Genomic DNA, 20,320 nt, shown 5'->3' with positions numbered 1-20,320 from the left:
ATGTCTCATTTTGGGGTGAAACTCTTCATTTAATCTCTGTCTAAATCAGGACCTGAATGTGACTGAACATATTCCCGGTTTTTATCTCACATTTCACTATTCCTTGTATTTTGTAAGCTTTGCTTGTAGATGGACATGAAGAAGATTGCTCTGTCTTTTCTCACTGTATGCTTCTTTATATTATTATTATTATTATTATTATTATTAGTCACATCACTAACCTGCTTCTCTTTTTTCTGTTGCAGCTCTGCAGATGAGCAGTTTCGCTGGAATGCTCAAGGTAAAGGTCACCACGACTGCCCTTTGTCATCACTTAGCCTGGGTTGGCTAACAAAATACATGCACACACACGCACACACACACACACACGCACTGAGCAAGCTATTGCTGTATGAGCTGATTACTTTTCTAATACTGCTTGCCTGCTCGATATCAGCTTACATATTGCCAGTTCTTTACAAAATTGCAATTTCTGAGCTCATTCATTACGTTAAGGTTTTAAAATCAAATCAACCTTGATTGATCATGCGAATCACACGCTGACAAGCAAAATCTATAGGGCTTTAGGTTGGATCTGAATGCTCTGGCAGCTCTGGGAAAAGGGATAAGTCTGCATGCCATGTTTTCAACACATCTTGCATCCAAGGATTAGATTTATTGCCCAGACACCAACAAAGCCTGTTCTGCCTCATATCTGATTGATATGCTGGGAAAACTGTCTCAAGGAACATTTGGAATTTATACTCACTACTGATAATGTATGGGTGCAAGCATCCACCCACACACTCATGGGATCAAAGATGAATGCACAAACATACAGACACATGAACACACACACACACACACACACACACACACACACACACACACACTCAACGTGCATCAAAGCTGTGTCCAGCCATGGCCACAGTTGGTGTTGGCGGTCAGTGTTAATCCTTTGTTTTAATCTGCTTGTGTAAGAACCTCAAACATGCAAACTCTCCCTGTCACTCCCTTTTTTGCTTTCTTTCTCTCACAGACACACTCACTCATTCACATGCCCACACACACACACACACACACACACACAGCGCAACATAACGACTTAACTTTTGTGATGACTTCATTCACCATCAGGCAATCTTTTCGGGGTCCTCTCCTGCATCAAAATGTCCCACAGCTCATAACCTAGGTGTAATGTGTGGGGTTTTACTGACTGAGAGAAGGAGATTGAGGTTACAGCCCACAGAGATTTCATTCCTCTGTGTCTCTCTGTCTCTCTCTCTCTCTCTCTTACCTCCTCTCTGTCTCTGTCTGTGTCTCACCCTCTGTCTTCCTCTCTACAGCGGATGGACAAAAGGATATCGAAGACGAGTTGACCACAGGTTTGGAGTTGGTGGATTCCTGCATTCGTTCTCTCCAGGAATCAGGAATACTCGACAGCGGAGAACGTAAGACCATGGATCCAGCTTCTTTGTGTGCGTGTATGTGTGTGTGTGTAAGGACGGGGTATAGGTGATGGGGGTATACTAATATTCTAAAGTGTCTGTCTTCATTTCAGTTATTTCAAACCATTTAGTCCCACTGACCGGAATCTAAAGGTTCAGAGCACAGCTGTCAATCCAAACAAATACTATTCCAGCTAGGGAGCTTAAAAATACAAACATCTCCAATCCAAGCAGTCCTAATGTAAACAATACCAGTGGCGGGGTGCCAGTGTTTAAACATTTAAGGGTTATGGCTTGTATTGCTCATTAATAATTTTCATTTTCTAGTAAGGAAAGAAGAGAGAGAGAAAAAAAAACAAATCACTGGAGGCTTAGAGAAGAAAAACTCATTAGGCTGGCATTTTAGATACGTGGCTTAAGTGCAGTAATTTCCCGTATCAGTACAGATTTTCATTCTCAGTAAGTTTAGTCAACGCAGGCCTAAGCCACAGCAGGGGTTGTGAAATGTTTCCAGCCAGGACACCAAATGGAGTAAATTTCACCCTGGTCTTATCAAAATAAGAGATATGTCTTAAAGTGAAAATACAGAGCGTGCTTTGTGCATGAAAAGGGAGAGGAACACATTTTCTCACCTCAAATGGAATTCAAGAAGATACAGTATGACCTGAAACAGTGATAGATAGATAGATAGATAGATAGATAGATTAAGATAGTAAGGAAAGTAAGGAGGTTTGGGTGGTGGATGGGTGTTAACCTTTTCCTTTAACTCTGACGACATGCTTCAATTCACGGCTAAGAAGTGTTGCAGCTTAGTTTTATTTTTTCTCATATGTTCTTAACATGATCACATTCTTATGCTAACTTGAACAAAACTGTTTTAATTGACTAACTTTAACCAGAATGGCCTGTTTCATGTTTCATGTTACGCATGAAACGTTTTCATGCAACTTGGCTGTCTGTGCATCAGCCCATGCAATTAACTGAAAAGTTGCATGAAACTTAGCTGCATTAGTGTTACACCAAATTACTTTTTTAACGATTTCACTGGTGCAGACAATTTCCAATATCGGCATAAAATCACAAGAGTTTTGCTAGAGTTGGGGCACGCTCCCATCATCTCGGTCATTTGGTGAAAGGTAGTCAAAAAACTCAGTCTGACTTCAGTAACATCAAACATGTTTAATATCATCATATTATCATTATCAAGTCTGTAGTCTGCAGCAAGCATTGTAGATAATAAACATGGTGGGGACCACCGAGGAGGCGCAGAAATGTTGAAACCGTTCAGGTGAACAAGTCTTGTGTCTGTGTTAAAGTGAGTGTGTAAAGTTGCTAAAGGACCCCGCCATCCTCTGGCTGTCATATTATGCAGCTGCACCCATAATAACTAGGATTGTTATTGGAAACCATACCTTTACACTGGTATTCAAGATAACCTAGACAAGTGTGTACGCACGCGCACACACGCACACACACACACACACACACACACACCCCTCATGGATTGCCTGAAGAAGCATCACTATGATATTCCTATACTATTTGTGAGAGAGTCTCAAAATCTAGTTGTAGTCCTGCAAATAGTGACCCTGCAAGATCTCCAGTGCAAAATCCTGCCGTCTGTGACCAAAAACTCATTGACTTATGACTCCTTGTTTTTAGGGTTAGGGTTAGAACCAAACAGGTTGGAACCAAACACACACACACACACACACACACACACACACACACACACACAAAATATGGACCACAATTTACAAACTAATGCCACCAGCATGGGAATGAATATGACCAAGTTGTACGAAAAGGTTTCATCTGTAACATCTACCTAATTGCTAGGATCTGATTTTGTTGGAGGGGTCAAAGCACAGAGCCACAACTTTTGACATTCCCAACTTCAAATTGTGTCAAACCATGCAGTTGCGCCAAATAGATGTATATATGCCAAGATATGTTTACTGTAGTCATTTATCATTATGTCAGCTTGAAAAAATATAGAGTACAGAGTATAACAGAGGATCAACAATAGCTTCAAAGGTGTTAAAACCAACAATGCTATCGAAGCTCAGATTGGCTATTCTACAATAGCTAAATATAACAATTTGAGTTGTTTATAAAAATAAGCAACACTATATAATATTGTTCACTTCGAAAATGCTTAAAATCCCATAACTGGGCTGGATTCACAATTTTTATGCATGCAGTCTAGTTGAGGAGTAATCTTAGCAAAGTTGATTTATTTGTCTTATTTGACTGTACAGTTAGCTAACTTTTTTATGTGATTAACAAGTGAAGATGGTGTGGTGAATTCATGCTACTGTCACTACAGCCTTCACGGTAAAGGAACATGATCTTCGTTATAATAGCCTGTGAGCATAGCATGTGATGTGTATGTCAGAGCTCGCTTCGTAAAATCTATTAGACTGTGTCTGAACATGCAGTCTTGCCTAGGTTCCAGGCTCACTAAAAATTGCCATTTCTCCTGTTATTTGGGGACACAACGGAAATAGACCTCCAAGACCTCCAAGGCAATAAATATTCCCCCCTCCCACGCACACACGCACCCCGCCACCGTCAGACTTTACCCGCTGGTCCTGGATTCATACCAACAACCACCATGCAGTCTCAAGCTGCTCTTCCAACCTCCAAGCCCGCTGCTCCAGTGGAGGGATTCATGTGATGATAGAGAGGTGGCCTGTGTGTGAGGTCTCGCTAAATGTGCTTGGCATTTGCTTTGCAGGTCATCGGTATTGAACACTACATTCCCATTTTCGCTTAATGTCTACTGACCTTTTTTATGGTTGATATTGCCGTAATGGATGAATAGGCGCACTGTATGCATTGCTTATTGCATTTCCATGCACTGAGTGCATGGGACCTTACCCACACACTTCACCCAGTGTCATTTCCAGGACTCCAAGAATGGACTGGTCAACATGTAGCGCCAGCTCAACATGTACACACACTCACAAATCACTGAGAAGCACATGTGTCTGCTTTTACTGTATGTAGAGGCTTTGGCTGAGGTGTGATTGCATAAAAACTGGACCGGATACAACTCTGAAAGCGGGTTTGGAATATTTTGAAGCATACCTCAAAATTGCTCTCTCTGGTTTACTTTGATAAGAAAGAGGTTGCATGTTTAAACACATGTGGAGAGCTGGGGAAATGTGTCAGATAATTTGATTCTTATCATGTTTGCAGAGAGTGCCCAAGTCCCTGTCACTCTTGCTGTGTCTGAGTCCAAATAGATGGCACTCTCATTGTGAGCACTCTCATTGTGGGTGCTTCATAGCCGCCTGTTTTTCCCATTTTGCGGATGGGCTTCTACCAAAAACATCACAATGTGTGGGTGCAAATAAATGCAGCATAGCTTTCAATGTTTTTTTTTTTTCTTTCTTTTTCTCCCCCCAAATGGGAGCGCTGCAAATAGCTAAGCAGTAAGTAGAATAGTGACATGTCGCTGTCTTCAGTGAGAGGTTGCACACAACAGGGAGGCTTTTTGGTTTCAGCAGATATTGTGGTTGCTAAGGTGTCACGACACAGCCACACGCAAACGCATACAGATTTATGCACACAGAAAAACGTGCGCACACACACACACACACACACACACACACACACACACACACACACACACACACACACACACACACATTTCCACATTAAAAAAGTGAATTTTGTGAAATTTACTTCTCACTGCAATGACTGAGATGCAGTGGCATATTTTATCATAAAACCATCAAAGAGAGAAAACAGCTCTTTTTTTGTAATCAGGGAAGAGACGGGAGAAAAAGTGTGTGTGACTGTGTGCATTTATGAGTGTGCGCATTTCAAGGATTTGAGTAAGAATATGATGTGCTTAATTTGACTGAGCCTCTGAAATATTCATAGATTCCATGTGAGAGCGAAGACTCAATGAGTCTCAATAGAGGCAAGAACGGAAATAAGCCATGCGATTGACTGTGTTTTCCATCTCACCCTCTCACTCACATATACTACACACATACACAATCAATGACTCCCATACACTCTGTAGATGCACTTAAACTATCTCTCCGTTTACCTGCTTACTCATCTGACACCCTTCTTATCAGTGAACCAATCAACACACACATTATACATATGCGTAGTGACACAAACATATACGCACACGCTGGGTCAAACGCACAGAGACACGCACAGAGTAACACCAAGCCTGAGCGATGATGAGTTTGGGAGCTCCCACTCAGTCTGCGTAACACAAAGTGCTGTTTAATAATTCATAAAAAGCAAGGGATGAATCAAGATGAGAAAAGACAAGTCTTTTGTGAAGGCGAGAAGCAGAGGAGTTGATCTTGGTTCGCAGCATACAGAGACTCACAGAGAGAAAGGGATCCTGAAGGGGGAGAGAGGGAGGGAGAGGGAAAGACAGAGAGAAGGAGAACAAATAGATAATGGAGAAGAATAATAAGGAGCCTTTGTCATTTGGGGGAAAAAAACTAACATGTCAGCGAGCTCTTGGGAAGACATTTATTGTGTAGACTTTATGAGGGCATATTCATGATATTTAGAAATTCAAAATTGGGAAAGAGAAAAAAAAAACAGAAGAACTACAACAGATGAATTGGAACGCTCACAAGAGAGAGAAACAGTAAGAGAGAGAGAGAGCGAGAGAGAGGGAGGCTTCAGGACCTAGTTGGTCTTCTTTATATCATGAACTCTAATTACATAGATATTAGAGATGTTATATAAGGTTTATAGTTAGAGAGAAAGAATAGCAACTTAATGAAATATTTAGACAGACGTGTAACCACTGCTCAATAAAGTCAAACCACACACACACACACACACATATGCGCGCACACACAAGATACACTGCTCTAAGGTGTTTTTATATCTGTAGAGACTGCTGTAGATTTAGTGTAGTATAGACAGCTTTGATTAATAATGCCAGCTACTGAGGGGGATGTAGCAGTTCCAGTCTATCTCATCACCCCACACATAATTTGGAAAATAGTTCATCTTAAAAAGCATCATAAGATGACCTAGTCCAGTCAGAACTGAAATCAATATAAGGTTTATGTGCACCGCATGGGAATCAGAGAGGGGATGCACAGTGGCACAGCAGCAAGAACTGATACAAGAGCAGCAACTGCTTCAGCTGGTAGGAATCAAGTTGCTGCTACAATTTTACCTCTCTCTCTCTCTCTCTCTCTCTCTCTCTCTTTCTCTCTCTCTCTCTCTCTCTCTCTCTTTGTGTGTGTGTGTATGTGTGTGTGTGTGCGTGTGTGTGTGCGTGCGTGTGTAGGTGTGGTGTAGGGGGACTTGCAGCTATTCTCTATCAAATTAAGTTAGGTAAATATAGGCCTCAAAGTTTAGAACATATTGATGGCATTAAAAAAAAAAAAAAAAAAGAAGAAGAAGAGCACTTGTGATGAGTCTATTTTTGAAGCTGTTTATGTGTGGGGAAGGTAAATCGAGCAGACTCCAGCAGTTCAAAGCCGTACATGAGGTTATATTCCCATAGGTTGCATGGCTTACTTAACAAGAACATACAGAAAAAAGAAAAGAAAAAACACACGGAATGAGTCATTCCAAAGGATTTCCTTTTTTCTTACACAAAGGGTCGGCCGAGGTTTTGTGCAAGCAGAAAATACGGAGTAAAAGTTGACATGTTTGGGGAGGCAACGTTTGGAGTTATTAGGTGTTCGTCTATTACAACTTTCTTCTTTCTCCCTCCTCTCATCCTCCCCCTCTCTTCCTCCTCCTCCTCTTCCTCCTCCCATTCTCTCTGTTCCTCTGTTTCTCTCTCCCTCTGCTAATAAATTATGTATGCCATCTCCAACTCACGGAGCGCTGCACTGCTGCACTGTCTGCTCTAAATTGCTGCTCTCTCTCCCCCATCTCACTCTTCTCCTCTCAATCTCTCCCCTTCATACCCCCAACTCTCTCTCACTCTTAATCTCTCTCTCTCTCTCTCTCTCTCTCTCTCTCTCTCTGCCTCTTCCTTTACTCAACCCCCACCTTCCATACACCACTGCTGTCTCTCTTGGTAGGACCGGCTCTTCTTTCCCAGAGTTCCTTGCAGCTCAACTCCACCCCGGAGGCTTCGCTCCAGTACTCTGCCAGCTACCATAGCAACCAGACCCTCGCCCTTAGCGACAGCATCTCCGCAGCAACCCCTCAGCGCAGCGGGCAGGTTGGGGGGGCCGTGCACAGCTACAACCAGGTAGGAATTGCCGCTGTATACAGATGATGATGAAGACCGTGGTCTTGATGATGATAAAGAAAATGATGATGGCAGGAATTCTCACAGGGCTGTTTTGTCTGTTTATGGGAACTTATTCACTTTAGCGTCAGCTCTTTGTGAAACTTGCCTGTCAGTTTGCAGAGTAGGCTAACGGGGCAGGGAATTTGAATAATTGACAGCAGAGGGTTTCGACTCAGAGGCGAACTCAACTGAAGCGAGCGCTCATGCAGTTTTTTCCAAGCACAACTGCATTGCACTCTTTTACTCATCGCAGACATGGGGAGCTGTGAGAGCCGGCACAGTGTCGAGATACACTGTACGCCGTCTTTCAGGTTCCCCGCTGCTCGGTTTTCACCACCACAAGCTGAGCCAACATCTACCTCTCTGTTTTCTCTGCCCCCTCTATGTGTATGCTATCTTCCCCTCTCTCCCCCACTCTCCATAGCTCTTCTCCACCCACATGCATCTCACTGCGAGGAGGAGATGCATGTGGGTGGCTTTGACTACGCAGCTTAACCCCCAGAATATGGATTTGTACTTGCTTGACAGTTTAACGTAGTAGATCAGTGCAGATAACCACAGATAAATGCAGAGCCCTGTTTAATTTAGTTTATTTAAGTGGGATAGTCCACTTGGTGCAACTTTTGCTTTCCAAGGATTCCTGAACGTATAGTCGGTGTGTTTTGGAAGGAGTGGTAGTCATGACAGACGTATCCACTGACACTTTTTGGAAGGAGAGAGGTAATATGACGCTCAATCTCAGCGCTGAGCTATTTCAGATGGAGAGAAGAGACGATTAAATGCATGCAGGGAGATCTCGGTGAGAGTCTTGTTTGTGTGGACTTGAGAAGAAAGCCAGAGAAAAAGTCACACATTAATCACAGCAGTGTGCTGATGAAGAGAGAAACCCCCCAATTACTTTCTAGCCTACAGGAGCCAATTATTCCGAATTTTTATTTCCTTAACCTATCACTGGTAATACACATTACACGCACATGTATACACACATACACACACACACACATACACACACACATACACACAGACACACACACACACACACACACACACACACACACACACACACACACACACACACACACACACACACACACACACATCTGCTAAATCAGTGAGCAGCTGCAGTGCTTCATTAAAAGATATTGCCAGTGTCTGGGGCAAATGTTCCAGTTGTGATTTCTGCGTGTGGTTATGAATTGAAAATAGGGGAAATATTTTAGATTAATAATTATAAAGTGGATCATTATTAAAAGAGCATCACAGCTTTTTTAGAATATCTTACATGTGTCCACATCATGCACATGTGCTTATTTTCAGCAACGCTTCCATCAAGAAAGCAAAGAAAGGGCTGTTGGTTAAAATATGCTCTTTTGTGCTTGTATTTCATCTGCGTGTGTGTGTGTGTGTTTGCTTGTATGTGCGTGTGTGTGTCTTTTGAAAGAGAGAGAAGGTGAGGGTGCTGATATCAGTCTTTGTAAACACACTCATTCATTTCCCCCTGCAGTCGCACGAAAGCTCATTTCAGAGGCTCCCATTCCTTCCTTTAACAAATAATAAAAAAAAAAAAAACAAAACAAAACAAAGACTGAAAGACTGGCAGACAGATAGATGGGTGGCTAGACAAACAGACAGACAGATAAAGAGAAAAAAGAGCATTTTCTGAACTACTTGTTTAATGTCCCCTGCTTCTCTTGTATTGCAGTTCTCCCGTCCTCCTTTCCTCTCCTCCTCTTCTTTCCCAGTCCTCTCTGCTCACCATCTTTGTGTATGTGTGTGTGTGTGTGTGTGTGTGTGTGTGTGTGTGTGAGTGTGTGTTTGTGTGTAGGCTTCTCTGTGATGTTTTTGGCTTGTCAGAGCAATGGGGCCAGTGTTGTCAGCAGGGCTTGTTGCTCCTGAACAGCTCTGTACAAGCCACTGCTAGTAGATAGGCAGGTGCAGCTCGCATGTATGAATGTGCGTATATGCAGTACATGCATGCCTTCATTTGTCTTTGGCATGCGCACGTGCTCTTGTGCCTGTATTTGTACCTGTGTAGATAGATGCTTTTTTACATGCTCCTTCTATCCTGTTTTTGCATGAGTGCGTTTGTTGGTGCGTGGAGTTTGCACGCGTGATTGTGAGTGAAAGAGAGTAAGAGGGGTCTAGCATGCAGCTCTTCTGCGGGGTATTTATAACCCTGAGAGGCCCTGCTTCAATAATGCATGGATACATGGCACCTCAAACATCTAGTGTCTTACTGGAGCAAAAAATGAAGCATGCTTGCAGGATGAGATGGTATGGACAGAAAGGAAAAGAGCTTTCTCTCAGCATGTCCAGCTCTCTGTCTCTCCATTCACCTAGCCACAAAATTGTCCATTAAGTCATCATTTATTTACCCTGTGACTCATCCATCCATCTATCCAAACATCCATTCCTTCATTCATTCATTTATTTATTCTTTTATCCCTCTGACTTTGCATGATCACGGCTGCAGCCCCTCCGCAAGTTTGAGAACATACACGAAGACAGACAGGAGGGAGTTGAGCCAAAACGCTCTTCATTAATTTTCACACATTCCAGTAACATAAACAATCGACACGCTGCTGTAACTCCGTTTTTTGGCTCGCAGCTCAGCAGCTTTGGATCTTTCACCTTCACAATCTACTAAACCAACACATGGGACAGATATAGGAGATGAATATGATGCACATATTTTGGGGAGCGCTGACTTATACTGCAGTAAAAATTTCTGATAGGATATTTATTTGCAACTTTAAAAGCCCACTGCCTTGTGCCCACGACTATAACTGAGTACATTACTTTACTATGTGAGATACTGAAGCATTGTGCTTAAACACCATAACCCATTTAAAGTCATCCAGAATCAACTACATTCCCTGCTATAAAAACCTGGTTAAGGTATGTGGAATATTACCACAATATCCCAGACTATAACACAATTAAACATGTATATTCTGTATATAGTGTTGTCCATGGACCTCAAACACTACATTTTAGTAGCATGAGTAAAGCTATTTGGTCAAAACATGGTACAAAGCCTCGGTAACTCTAGGTCGTCTGACCTCTAGAGTAAAGATGAAACTGAAATATGTTTTCCTGTCACGAAATAAATTAATATTCTTGCTTTTTTGGATAGGAGATGGCATTTAAATACTGATTTATTTATGGTAGTTACTGAAAAAATTCTGAGACTCTGGCTTTCGGCAGACTACTGAGCAAGTCAGGTTGCTGGTGACAGTTCTGAGGTGATCATATTATGCAGCCCAAAATTCAAAATTTTCTGAGTGGTTGAGATCCAGCATATTTCAGAGTTACTTCACTTTGCTTACTTCAGTAGTGAAGTCACTGGTGGAGGAACACAGAGAGGAAGAAATTCTGTTTATTGCTGAGTACATGCAGGATACAGGACTATTTAAGAGTGAGCTATTAAAGGTGCATCTAAACAGCCTATCCCAAATTAGTCTTTCACCAGGATATGAGCCAGAATCTGTAATGCTGCATGCATGTACATGTAGTTGGCGATGACAGCCAAAGTTTTGATGTCGTTTCTCTGATTTCTGGCATTAGGAAAGGGTGTTTCATAGTTACAAATATTGACTGGACTTTTCCAAACTGCAGTGACTCACCAGCATATGTGCCTTTTCAGATTGTTGATTTAAATGTAAAAAAAAAAAAAAAAAAAAAAAAAGTCATCCAATCCATTCCAGTTCAGTGTGTTTGGCCCCATGTTCTGTCGAGCTTTCGCTTTTGTAGCGTTTTTATATCAAGATTGAGCTGGCAGTTCTCTTCTCACCTACAAATACACACATGCACACAGAGACACTGTTTATCACTGTATTTTAAGTTTTTGTACTTTGGCTTGAGTTGTTAATCCAGCATGCATAAGGAGATGTATGCAAGCTACCCATTGCTTCTATTTCACTGCATTTTTTCAGTCTCAGCCCTTCTCTCTTCCTCTCTCTCTCTCTCTCTCTCTCTCTCTCTCTCTCCCCCCCCATCTCTTTCTCTCTGTCCCTCTGTGTGTTCCCCTCTCTCCTCTCTGTTACCCTGTCTGTCAGTCTACTTGTCCACCTTCTTGCCTCCATATGTGACAGATTGTTTGAGGAGACTGCTAATCCACTCAGCCAGAGATAAATCAGTTTTCATGACCCTCTACAAACAAAGCACTGCTGGAATCAAAGGCCTGTTGTCTTCAGCAAGCGCGTTTGGCTCATCATGAAGGGAGAAAGTATAGCCAGATATTGCCATTGAGAATATAAGGGGAGATAGTATGCATGTGTGTGTGTATATGTGCGTGTGAGTGTGTGCGTGTTGCTATATTTATCCATGGTAGGTTTGCTGAGCATGCATGCTCTTTCCACACAATTGTACAGCTGAAAACATTCACACCTGGAAACTCCTCAGTGCAAACATAGAATGCTTACACTGCTCCAGACTGTGTATGTGGGTGCGCGCACGCTCTGAGGCATGAGTTATTGGATGATTCATTGCATGTATAGTCACTGTATATGTTTATGCATATGCCGATGTGTATGTGGGCTTGTTTGCATTTGTGCCCCCAAATGTCATAGATACACCCTTCGGAAGAATGGTCAGTAAACAAACATACATTAGCTAATAGTAGCCCTGTGTAAAATGGTGAGGATTACTATCTTTGGAATGCCAAGAAACACAGAGAGAGATTAGTAGCATTGCAAGTAGTTGGATGGCCTGAGTGTAACTATATCCAGTATGATGGTGAGTGTGCTCCAAGGTCGCAGAGTGACCGTGTGTGCTTGCATAATATGGCCTCGCACAGTGCCATGCAGCCATGTTAGGGTGGGGATAATGTATTTGAATCACCTTTGCAGCTCTTGCCATTGCCATACGGCTATATGAGGCACTGTGGAGCACTGGCATATGCTCTGTCACAGTCTCTGCAGACTAGGTAGAATATGTTAGGACAGAACTGCATCTGATGTGTGGTCCAAAGCTATTTCCCACACTCATTTTGTGTCACACACTGACACATGGCTCCAAATGGTGATTAAGAGTCATTCAGTGTTGCTCATTTAGTCATAACACTTGGCTACCATATTTTTGTCTGTTAAGAATGGATTACAAACCAGTTAAAAACTCAGGGAGTGGGACAGTGGAAGAGCTAAAATGTGTATCTCTTGCTGCTTTCCTCCTTTACATATGGCTCTGACTAGTAAACACCGCTCACAGTCTAATATTTTACCTTCTACATCACTTTACGTTATAAAATACATATCACATTTTGGATGAATTAACAGCAAATAACACTTGATTCACAACATTTTAATATTTTAATAACATATCATATTATTTATTACTTACTCATTACTTACTTGTATATTATTTATTGCTATAACGCATGAGTTATTCATAAATATTGTAATTTATGTGAGGACAGATGACCAAAATGTGCTGTAGACTCTGTTACAGTTCTTTCCTCTATGTTTTTTCAGAGGACCAACAAGTCATTATGAGTTATGAGTTCAGCTGACTTGAACTCCTGTGTGTTCAGGTTCTTGCTCTATGAGTCTGTTTGAATCACCCCTCTGTTTTCTTTGGGGATTTCATTACTAGCTGCTCTAGTTTCACTTGAGCAGCTAGTAAAAAGCTTCACTGAACTCAGATCTGATGGTCAATTCCTGTCTTCCTTCCCCCTCTCACTCTTTCACTAATTTATTCCCTCTGTCCATCTGCCCTTCCTTTATCATTTTATCACTTCCCCGCCCCCCTTCCCATTCCATTTTCTCTCTTCCTCTTTTCAGGTGACATCTAGTCGTGTGGCCCAGCAGCAGCAACAACAACAAACTGGGGCAGGGTCAGGTAAGGCTTCCCCTCTCCTCTTCTTCTTCCTTTTCCTTTTTTTCCTCTTGTATGTCTCCCTCCATGGAGCCGCATTTTCTTTATGACACATTAGTCTGACATAGCATAAAGTGCTGTAGATAGAAATGACATGGGGCGACACTGACAGACAGGTATGAGGATTGGAATAAAAACCTACTGCAGGGATTGTTTCCATTGCCTGCGAGGCTGTGGGCCAGAGTTAACTAAGATCTGCACAGGTATGATGTCTTCACATGTTGGTTGGATGTTGCATGGACAGACTCGACACTGCGGGTCCCGTTTGGCCAGTCACTACTGCTCCATAATCACTATTGTCAAGTGTCCCTCTTATTTGGAGCTTCTAGCCTTTGGGGCCCTGGATAGTTACAGAAAGAGTGACCTTTCACTTTACTTCATTTAACTTTGTTTTCACTCTCCTCCAGTACAAGAGAAAGGTCAGGCTGTAGCCAGACCTTTCCAGCCAAATCCAGAATAAAATCTGTGGTTTCCATTTCTCAAACACCTCTATTTTTCTTTTTTTACGCAGCTGGTTTTGCTTTATACAAAAGGTGTTATTTTTGTATTGACAAGACACACCAACACACTCTTACTTTATTAAATAACATACACTAAAACTTATATTGTTTTGGTCCAAGTTGTCGACCACTCCAATTTTAGGTCTAACTCAGTGACCCTCTCTCTCTCCCAGCTCTTAACATGGCACACACCGGAGTTGTTGCAATTACATTTCACTGCTGCTGTACCTGTACATTCATGCATGTGACAAATAAACCTTGAATCTTGAATCTTGAATCTTGAATCTTGTAAACTCCCATCTAAACCATGCATTTTGAATTCATTGTTGAGCTAAAGCTGAAAATTAGTTTTGAATTTAACCTGTCTTGAACCTGGATATGTTGACTTTTAAATATTATGCAGACATGTAATTGTAAAATGGCAGGTAGTCATTCCCAGGTGGCCTATTTTTGTCTTTTATGTATTACAAATCAGACTCAGCTTTGTCTCCTAATTCGACCTCTGTTGTTCCTTGTATCCTTCAGGTATCTACTCTTATATTATCCCTCTCTTTCTCCCAAATCACCCCCACCCCCTTTTATTCTTTATTTCCTTTCCTCGTCATTTTGCCTCAGGTATCTACTACTCCAGCTCCACCTTGCCTGCTCAGCGTGTCAGCTCTCCACTGTCTGGAGGAGGAGGGGGCTCAGGGTCTGGCTCCCCCAGTAAGCTCCAGCGCCTGGGATCAGCCTCCGACACACCAGGCTACGCCACTACTCAGCGCCTGCCCTCCTCCTCCTCCTCCTCTTCACCAGGAAAACAATCCCCTGCCAATCGACTGGCCAAGTCTTACAGGTAGAAAGCAACTGTGACATTGATGTAATGATATTGATGCTGATATGAATAATAGAATAGAACAGAATAGAAAAGAACAGTGTTTATTCAGTGAGTAGATAACTTGATGCTTTTGACTTTTGTGTATTTTATGTTAAAACACATGCACACATAAACACGCAATACAAGTCACACCAGACTAATTTACATTCGATTTACTGTCAACTACATTAGTTCTGCGTGTGTGTGTGTGTGTGTGTGTGTGTGTGTGGACATTCAATTCATAGTACAAATTTCCTCTTCTTCTGTTCTGTCTCTCTTGCAGCACCACAGTTGCTGTGACAACAGCAGGAGGCGGCGGCTCTCCCTTGAGGGTGGCATCTCCACCCAACTCTACTGCAGCAGGGGGAGGGGCCAGCGCATCATCATCACCACTTCACCAGGTAGACAATAGGTTGAGCCAGGTACAGCCTAACTGAGTGGTCGTTCTGTAGGGGGGAAAATGTTTTTTTCTATATAGTAAATATGAACAACATGATATATAAAACATGCGCAATTAGCATAAAAAGATGCAAATAAATGTTAAACATAGTTAACTAATTTATAGAACAAAAAAAACACAAAAATATAGGGTCAGGGCCACTCCATGAATAGGGTTATTATTGGGTCTATCGCTGTAAGTGTTTAAAGTCAAAAACAACCCTCAGGTCTGCACATTTAGCGGTATTTGTCTGTGGAGAATGTTTTTCCTTCTTTTTACCCATTGCTATGGATTATACCCTTTCAGAGGCATGATTCAACCAAAATCTTTATTCAACAAAATATCAGGTTGACTGAACCTGATAAATCAATGCAGTCGAGTATATTCAAATGATTATGGAAAGTGTGAAATAAATTTGAATAACCTAAATCAGTCAGACCTGCATAAAAAAATAAATAAATAAATAAATAAAAAATAAAAAAAACTGCATATATATATATATATTTTATTACATTTTGGGAATGTTTCAAGGTCTGTCTTAAATTCTTGCAACACCAAATAATATATATATATATATATATATTAGTGGTGTCAAGAGATTAAAAAAACTGAGAGATTAATTAATTATGATCTGTAATTAATTGATCTAATTAATCTCTTTTTTAATCTCACCTAAAATTGCTGAGAAAAGCCCTGAACTTGAGGTATTTCCCTTTAAATTGATTACATTATTGTAGCAGATCAGTCCGATGCGGGTCGGGGGGACGACCCCTCTTTTTCAAGACCCTTTTTTGGAAAAAAAAAAAAAAAAAAAAAAAAAAAAAATATATATATATATATATATATATATATATATATATATATATATATATATATATATATATATATATATATATATATGGACAAAATCTTGTTTGAATAAAAAAGCCACCGGTCGGCATCAGGCGAGCCGGCCGCGGCACCGGGTTTGGTCTGCCGGATCTGACAGGTGAGCGGCGCACACATAGCCTACTGCCATATCAATTTTTGTTCATACGCGGCTGCAATGACTGAGCAATGCGGCCATTCGCCGGTAATCGCGGCATCAGGCGAGCCTACCTACTGGTTTACATATGCACAATACATGTGTATTTGCTTAGACCCCCAATATTAGACGAGGGCGTTTTTTCAGGGCATTTTCAATGGAAAAAATATCGTCTTATATTCGGATGAATATGGTAATGTATTAACTTCGATCACGCAACCTTTTCTTCCACCTCCTCTCCTCTCCTCCACAGTCAGACACACACACGAGTCGCGACACCCCCTCCTCAACATGCGCTGCCTGTTTACAACGGACTCGGACTGTTGGGGCGGGTGTTAATCAAAACAAACCAATCATGTCTTGACCTCTTCACAGGTTGCTGGCCTCTGATTGGCCTGGCCTGTCTCTCTGACTTAAAAAAAAAAAAAAAAGATCAGACTGGTGAGGCCAGCCGGACCGGACCGACAGCTGATTGGCCTGGCCGGCGACCTGTTTAAAAAAAAAAAAAAAAAAAAAAAAAAAAAAAAGACGGTCAGGCCACCGGGCCAGTGACAGGCCGGCACAAACACAATGACAGCCAATCAATGTCCACTTCAGGGTGTGACTGACCATTGTTTTCCACCCCCAACAATTTAAGCACAGGAAGCCCAACGCCTACAAACCGATTTTATAAAAAGTAAAATTAGAGATTAGAAATTAGATTAACTCGATTAAAAAACATAACGCGCTAAATATGACTGTAATTAATTAATCTCAATTAACGCGATAATTTGACACCACTAATATATATATATATATATATATATATATATATATATTTTTTTTTTTTTTTTTTTTTTTTTTTTGTCCTGCGGCCATTCCGGGGCTCTGTAGAATACATATTATATTGAATATGTGTTCCACACACTACATACTTTAGATGACAGATTTGTTATATTGTTTGATATCATAAAAGGTAAAAAAAACAGATGTGTTATTGATAAAGTGATTAGCACGCAGTGCCTAATTAGCATGCAGTGCAAGGATTATATTTTGACTTTCAGTATTTACAGTGCCAATACCCAGTGGGGATATTTATTGAACAGAGTTGTTATTGACAGTTGTACTATACGCAGCAAGAGTTATACTATTGATTGAACAGAAGCAGCTGGGTGTTGGAGGGAAGATTATATTATTCTGTATTCTGGACAGAGAATGCTGCACCACAGCTTCAGAGAATTTACATGTTGAATGTTCAATTACATGTTGAATCAGATCTTCAAACAGAGATATGTATCTCTGTTTTAGCCACAAAGATTCATTTAGTTCAAATAAACCCATTTTAAGTCAAATGTTTTCAATCATTATCAAATAGTTTGTTATATATTCAACTTTGCTAACATGGATTTTTTTGTCTATGTTACTCATATGTGATATTTGCACTCTAAAGGGTTTGGAGGCTTTAGTTGTCCAAACAATAATTGAGGCCATTACAGTGCATGGACAAAGTCAGTCCTTTTTGTTTTTGTGAGTAATTATTTTACATTTCATGAGAGACTGTGTACTTTCAGCTGCTGTCTGACATTTCATACATTCCAAGTGATTTTGATTGATTTGTATTACTGCAGGTGCATTGGCCTTAGATTGGATGAAACTTTAGTGATTATTCCAGAATTGGATGGGTCTGTGATTGAGGATTTTAATTATACAATATATATTAGAGACCAGACAAGTAATGGCTTTCCTCTTCTCCCTAATTCATATTGATATCTTCTATTCTTTTGTTATATGTCTATATGAGGTATCTCCAGCTTTCATCATCTGTCTACACCTTGGATACTTTTATCCAAAATCTTTTACCATAAATTCTTATTACGGTTAGCGTAGCCCCTCCTAGTGCACCTCAGGGGAGATGTTCTAGTCAGATGCCCCAAGCAGGGGTATAAACTAACTTTTTGGCTCACTGGCCAAGGGGACCGGTAGATGAAAAAATCTACCAGCCATGTAATTCTTTTACCGGACAAAATAACAAATTGCCTTTTGTTGTCCCATATGCATCTGTTTTAGTACTTTTAATTGAGATAACAGTATTATATTGAAATACATGTTTAGAGAAGAGGCCAAAGTAAGATTTAAAATACATTTTAATACTTTTTTGTTGTGAACAATTATTTTTATTTACATTAACTCTGTAAATGTTACTAACTGTAACTGTAAATATTAATAGAACAAAATAACCTTTATCAATAAAATAAATCTTTTTTTGTAAAATAAATGGCATTTGCAACCAAAAAGGCAGTCATATTTCCTCTCAGACATCCCTTAATATGTCTAGGCAACCTAAAACATGGCATCTCTAGTTGTCAGGTCCATCCATGAAGTTAGGCCGCCTGCCTCTGACAGTGCGTTGCATGTCGTCCTTCTGAGCTGGCTAACATGTGACGTGACGTCGGGGGAGCTATTTAAGTGTGACACACAACAAACATATCACTAGCGCTAGGCGATGGGCTACGGGGAGCTACTGAAGTGCGACACACAAACATCACCGGTCAAGCGCTAACGTTAGCTACCGTATGAATTTAAAGCCACCTCTTGCATAATTTATTGCATGACTTGGTGCAAATATTTACCCGCCCCGTGGCAGGTAGCCCTCCAAAATTAACTCGCCAAGGGAATATTTTAGGCGCATTTGGCGAATGGTGACTGCTAGTTTACAGCGCTGGCCCCAAGCCACCTCAGCTTTCTCCTTCCAACAGAGGAGCAGTGGCTCTACTCCAAGCTCCTTCCAGAGGTCTGAGCTCCTCACCCTGTCCTTCAAGGTGCTCCCAGCCACCCTGAAAGGAAGCTCATTTCAGCTGCTTATATCTATGATCTTGTTCTTTTGGTCATTACCCAAAGCTTGTGACCACAGGTGAAGGCTGGAATGTATATCGACTAGTAAATCAAGAGCTTTGCCTTCAGGCTCACCTCCCTCTTCACTGCTGCACACCGTTGCATTAATCTGTCTGTTGATCTCCTGCTCCATTTTTCCCTCTCTCATGAACATAGTGCCACAACATAGTGCCAAATATGATATTTTAAGCCTTGGTGCTTAAAATTTCTCCTCTGAATATACAGACAGAGAGCAGGGCTTAGCAAAAACAAAAATAAGAAAAAAAAAAAACACTGTAAACACTGCCACAAAACCCTCTCTTCTTGCAGATGAGTTCGGGCATAGGGAGCTATGCCACTCTCTCTCCAAAACGGCTGGCAGCTCACCACGCCTCTGACCAGTACAAGATCTCCCACGAGCTCTACGCTACTGCTACACTGCAGAGGCCTGGCAGCCTGGCAGGTAGGAGTCCTCAAACACACATTTACACACTGTCATACGCATACACATCAGTACCCTAAGACATCTGTGTGAATGGGTGCACACATGTATCATCCTGCTGATATACACCGCAGGAATCCAGTATCTTTACCCTTTTAGTCTCTCATATTGATTTCAGTGTTTTCAACCCACCACAGTCTGCAGAAAATGGATGCACTGGCCATGACAAATGTTCCACAGCAGCATAATCTGTCACAATATCATGGTTGAACCTTGATCTTTGGCATCTATGCATTTACTACACCATTACTGTGAGCGTGTGTGTGTGTGTGTGTGTGTGTGTGTGTGTGTGTGTGTGTGTGTATGCGTACATGTATGTAGTATTGAAGTCCTTCACCTTGCTCTAGCATCTTATTTTTTAGATGTGGCATTTGCGTCATATGAGCCTCCATTTTCCATTTCTATGCATCTCCCTGCCATTCCAATTAAGTCCACTGAATGGTCGACCATCTTCCAATGAGCATATCAGTGTGCTCGGTATCTCAGGTCATCTGGAGTGTAGTGCTTGTATTGTATATGGTGAATATGTTGCTAGCTTCAACAGCTTTCCAGTAAACAGCTCATTGTATTGGAATTGATTGCAGTGTACACACCA

The 20,320-nt window shown here is 41.2% G+C and overlaps 1 protein-coding gene across 3 annotated transcripts in view; it reads left to right on the top strand.

Annotated features, from left to right (window-relative positions):
• ctnnd2a (catenin (cadherin-associated protein), delta 2a) overlaps positions 1–20,320 on the top strand; it is a 341,708-nt gene that overhangs the window by 152,272 nt on the left and 169,116 nt on the right. For all 3 annotated transcript variants that reach the window (XM_030079647.1, XM_030079644.1, XM_030079645.1), the window contains exons 4-10: positions 246–280; positions 1,326–1,430; positions 7,466–7,638; positions 13,461–13,518; positions 14,670–14,889; positions 15,194–15,311; positions 19,554–19,686. In XM_030079647.1, the coding sequence (XP_029935507.1) occupies positions 246–280; positions 1,326–1,430; positions 7,466–7,638; positions 13,461–13,518; positions 14,670–14,889; positions 15,194–15,311; positions 19,554–19,686 (842 nt within the window). The remainder of the gene's footprint in view (positions 1–245; positions 281–1,325; positions 1,431–7,465; positions 7,639–13,460; positions 13,519–14,669; positions 14,890–15,193; positions 15,312–19,553; positions 19,687–20,320) is intronic.

This window comes from Myripristis murdjan, chromosome 20, assembly GCF_902150065.1.
Source record: "Myripristis murdjan chromosome 20, fMyrMur1.1, whole genome shotgun sequence".
NCBI classification, from domain to species: Eukaryota; Metazoa; Chordata; class Actinopteri; order Holocentriformes; family Holocentridae; genus Myripristis; species Myripristis murdjan.
This window is presented reverse-complemented; position numbering and strand designations above follow the sequence as displayed.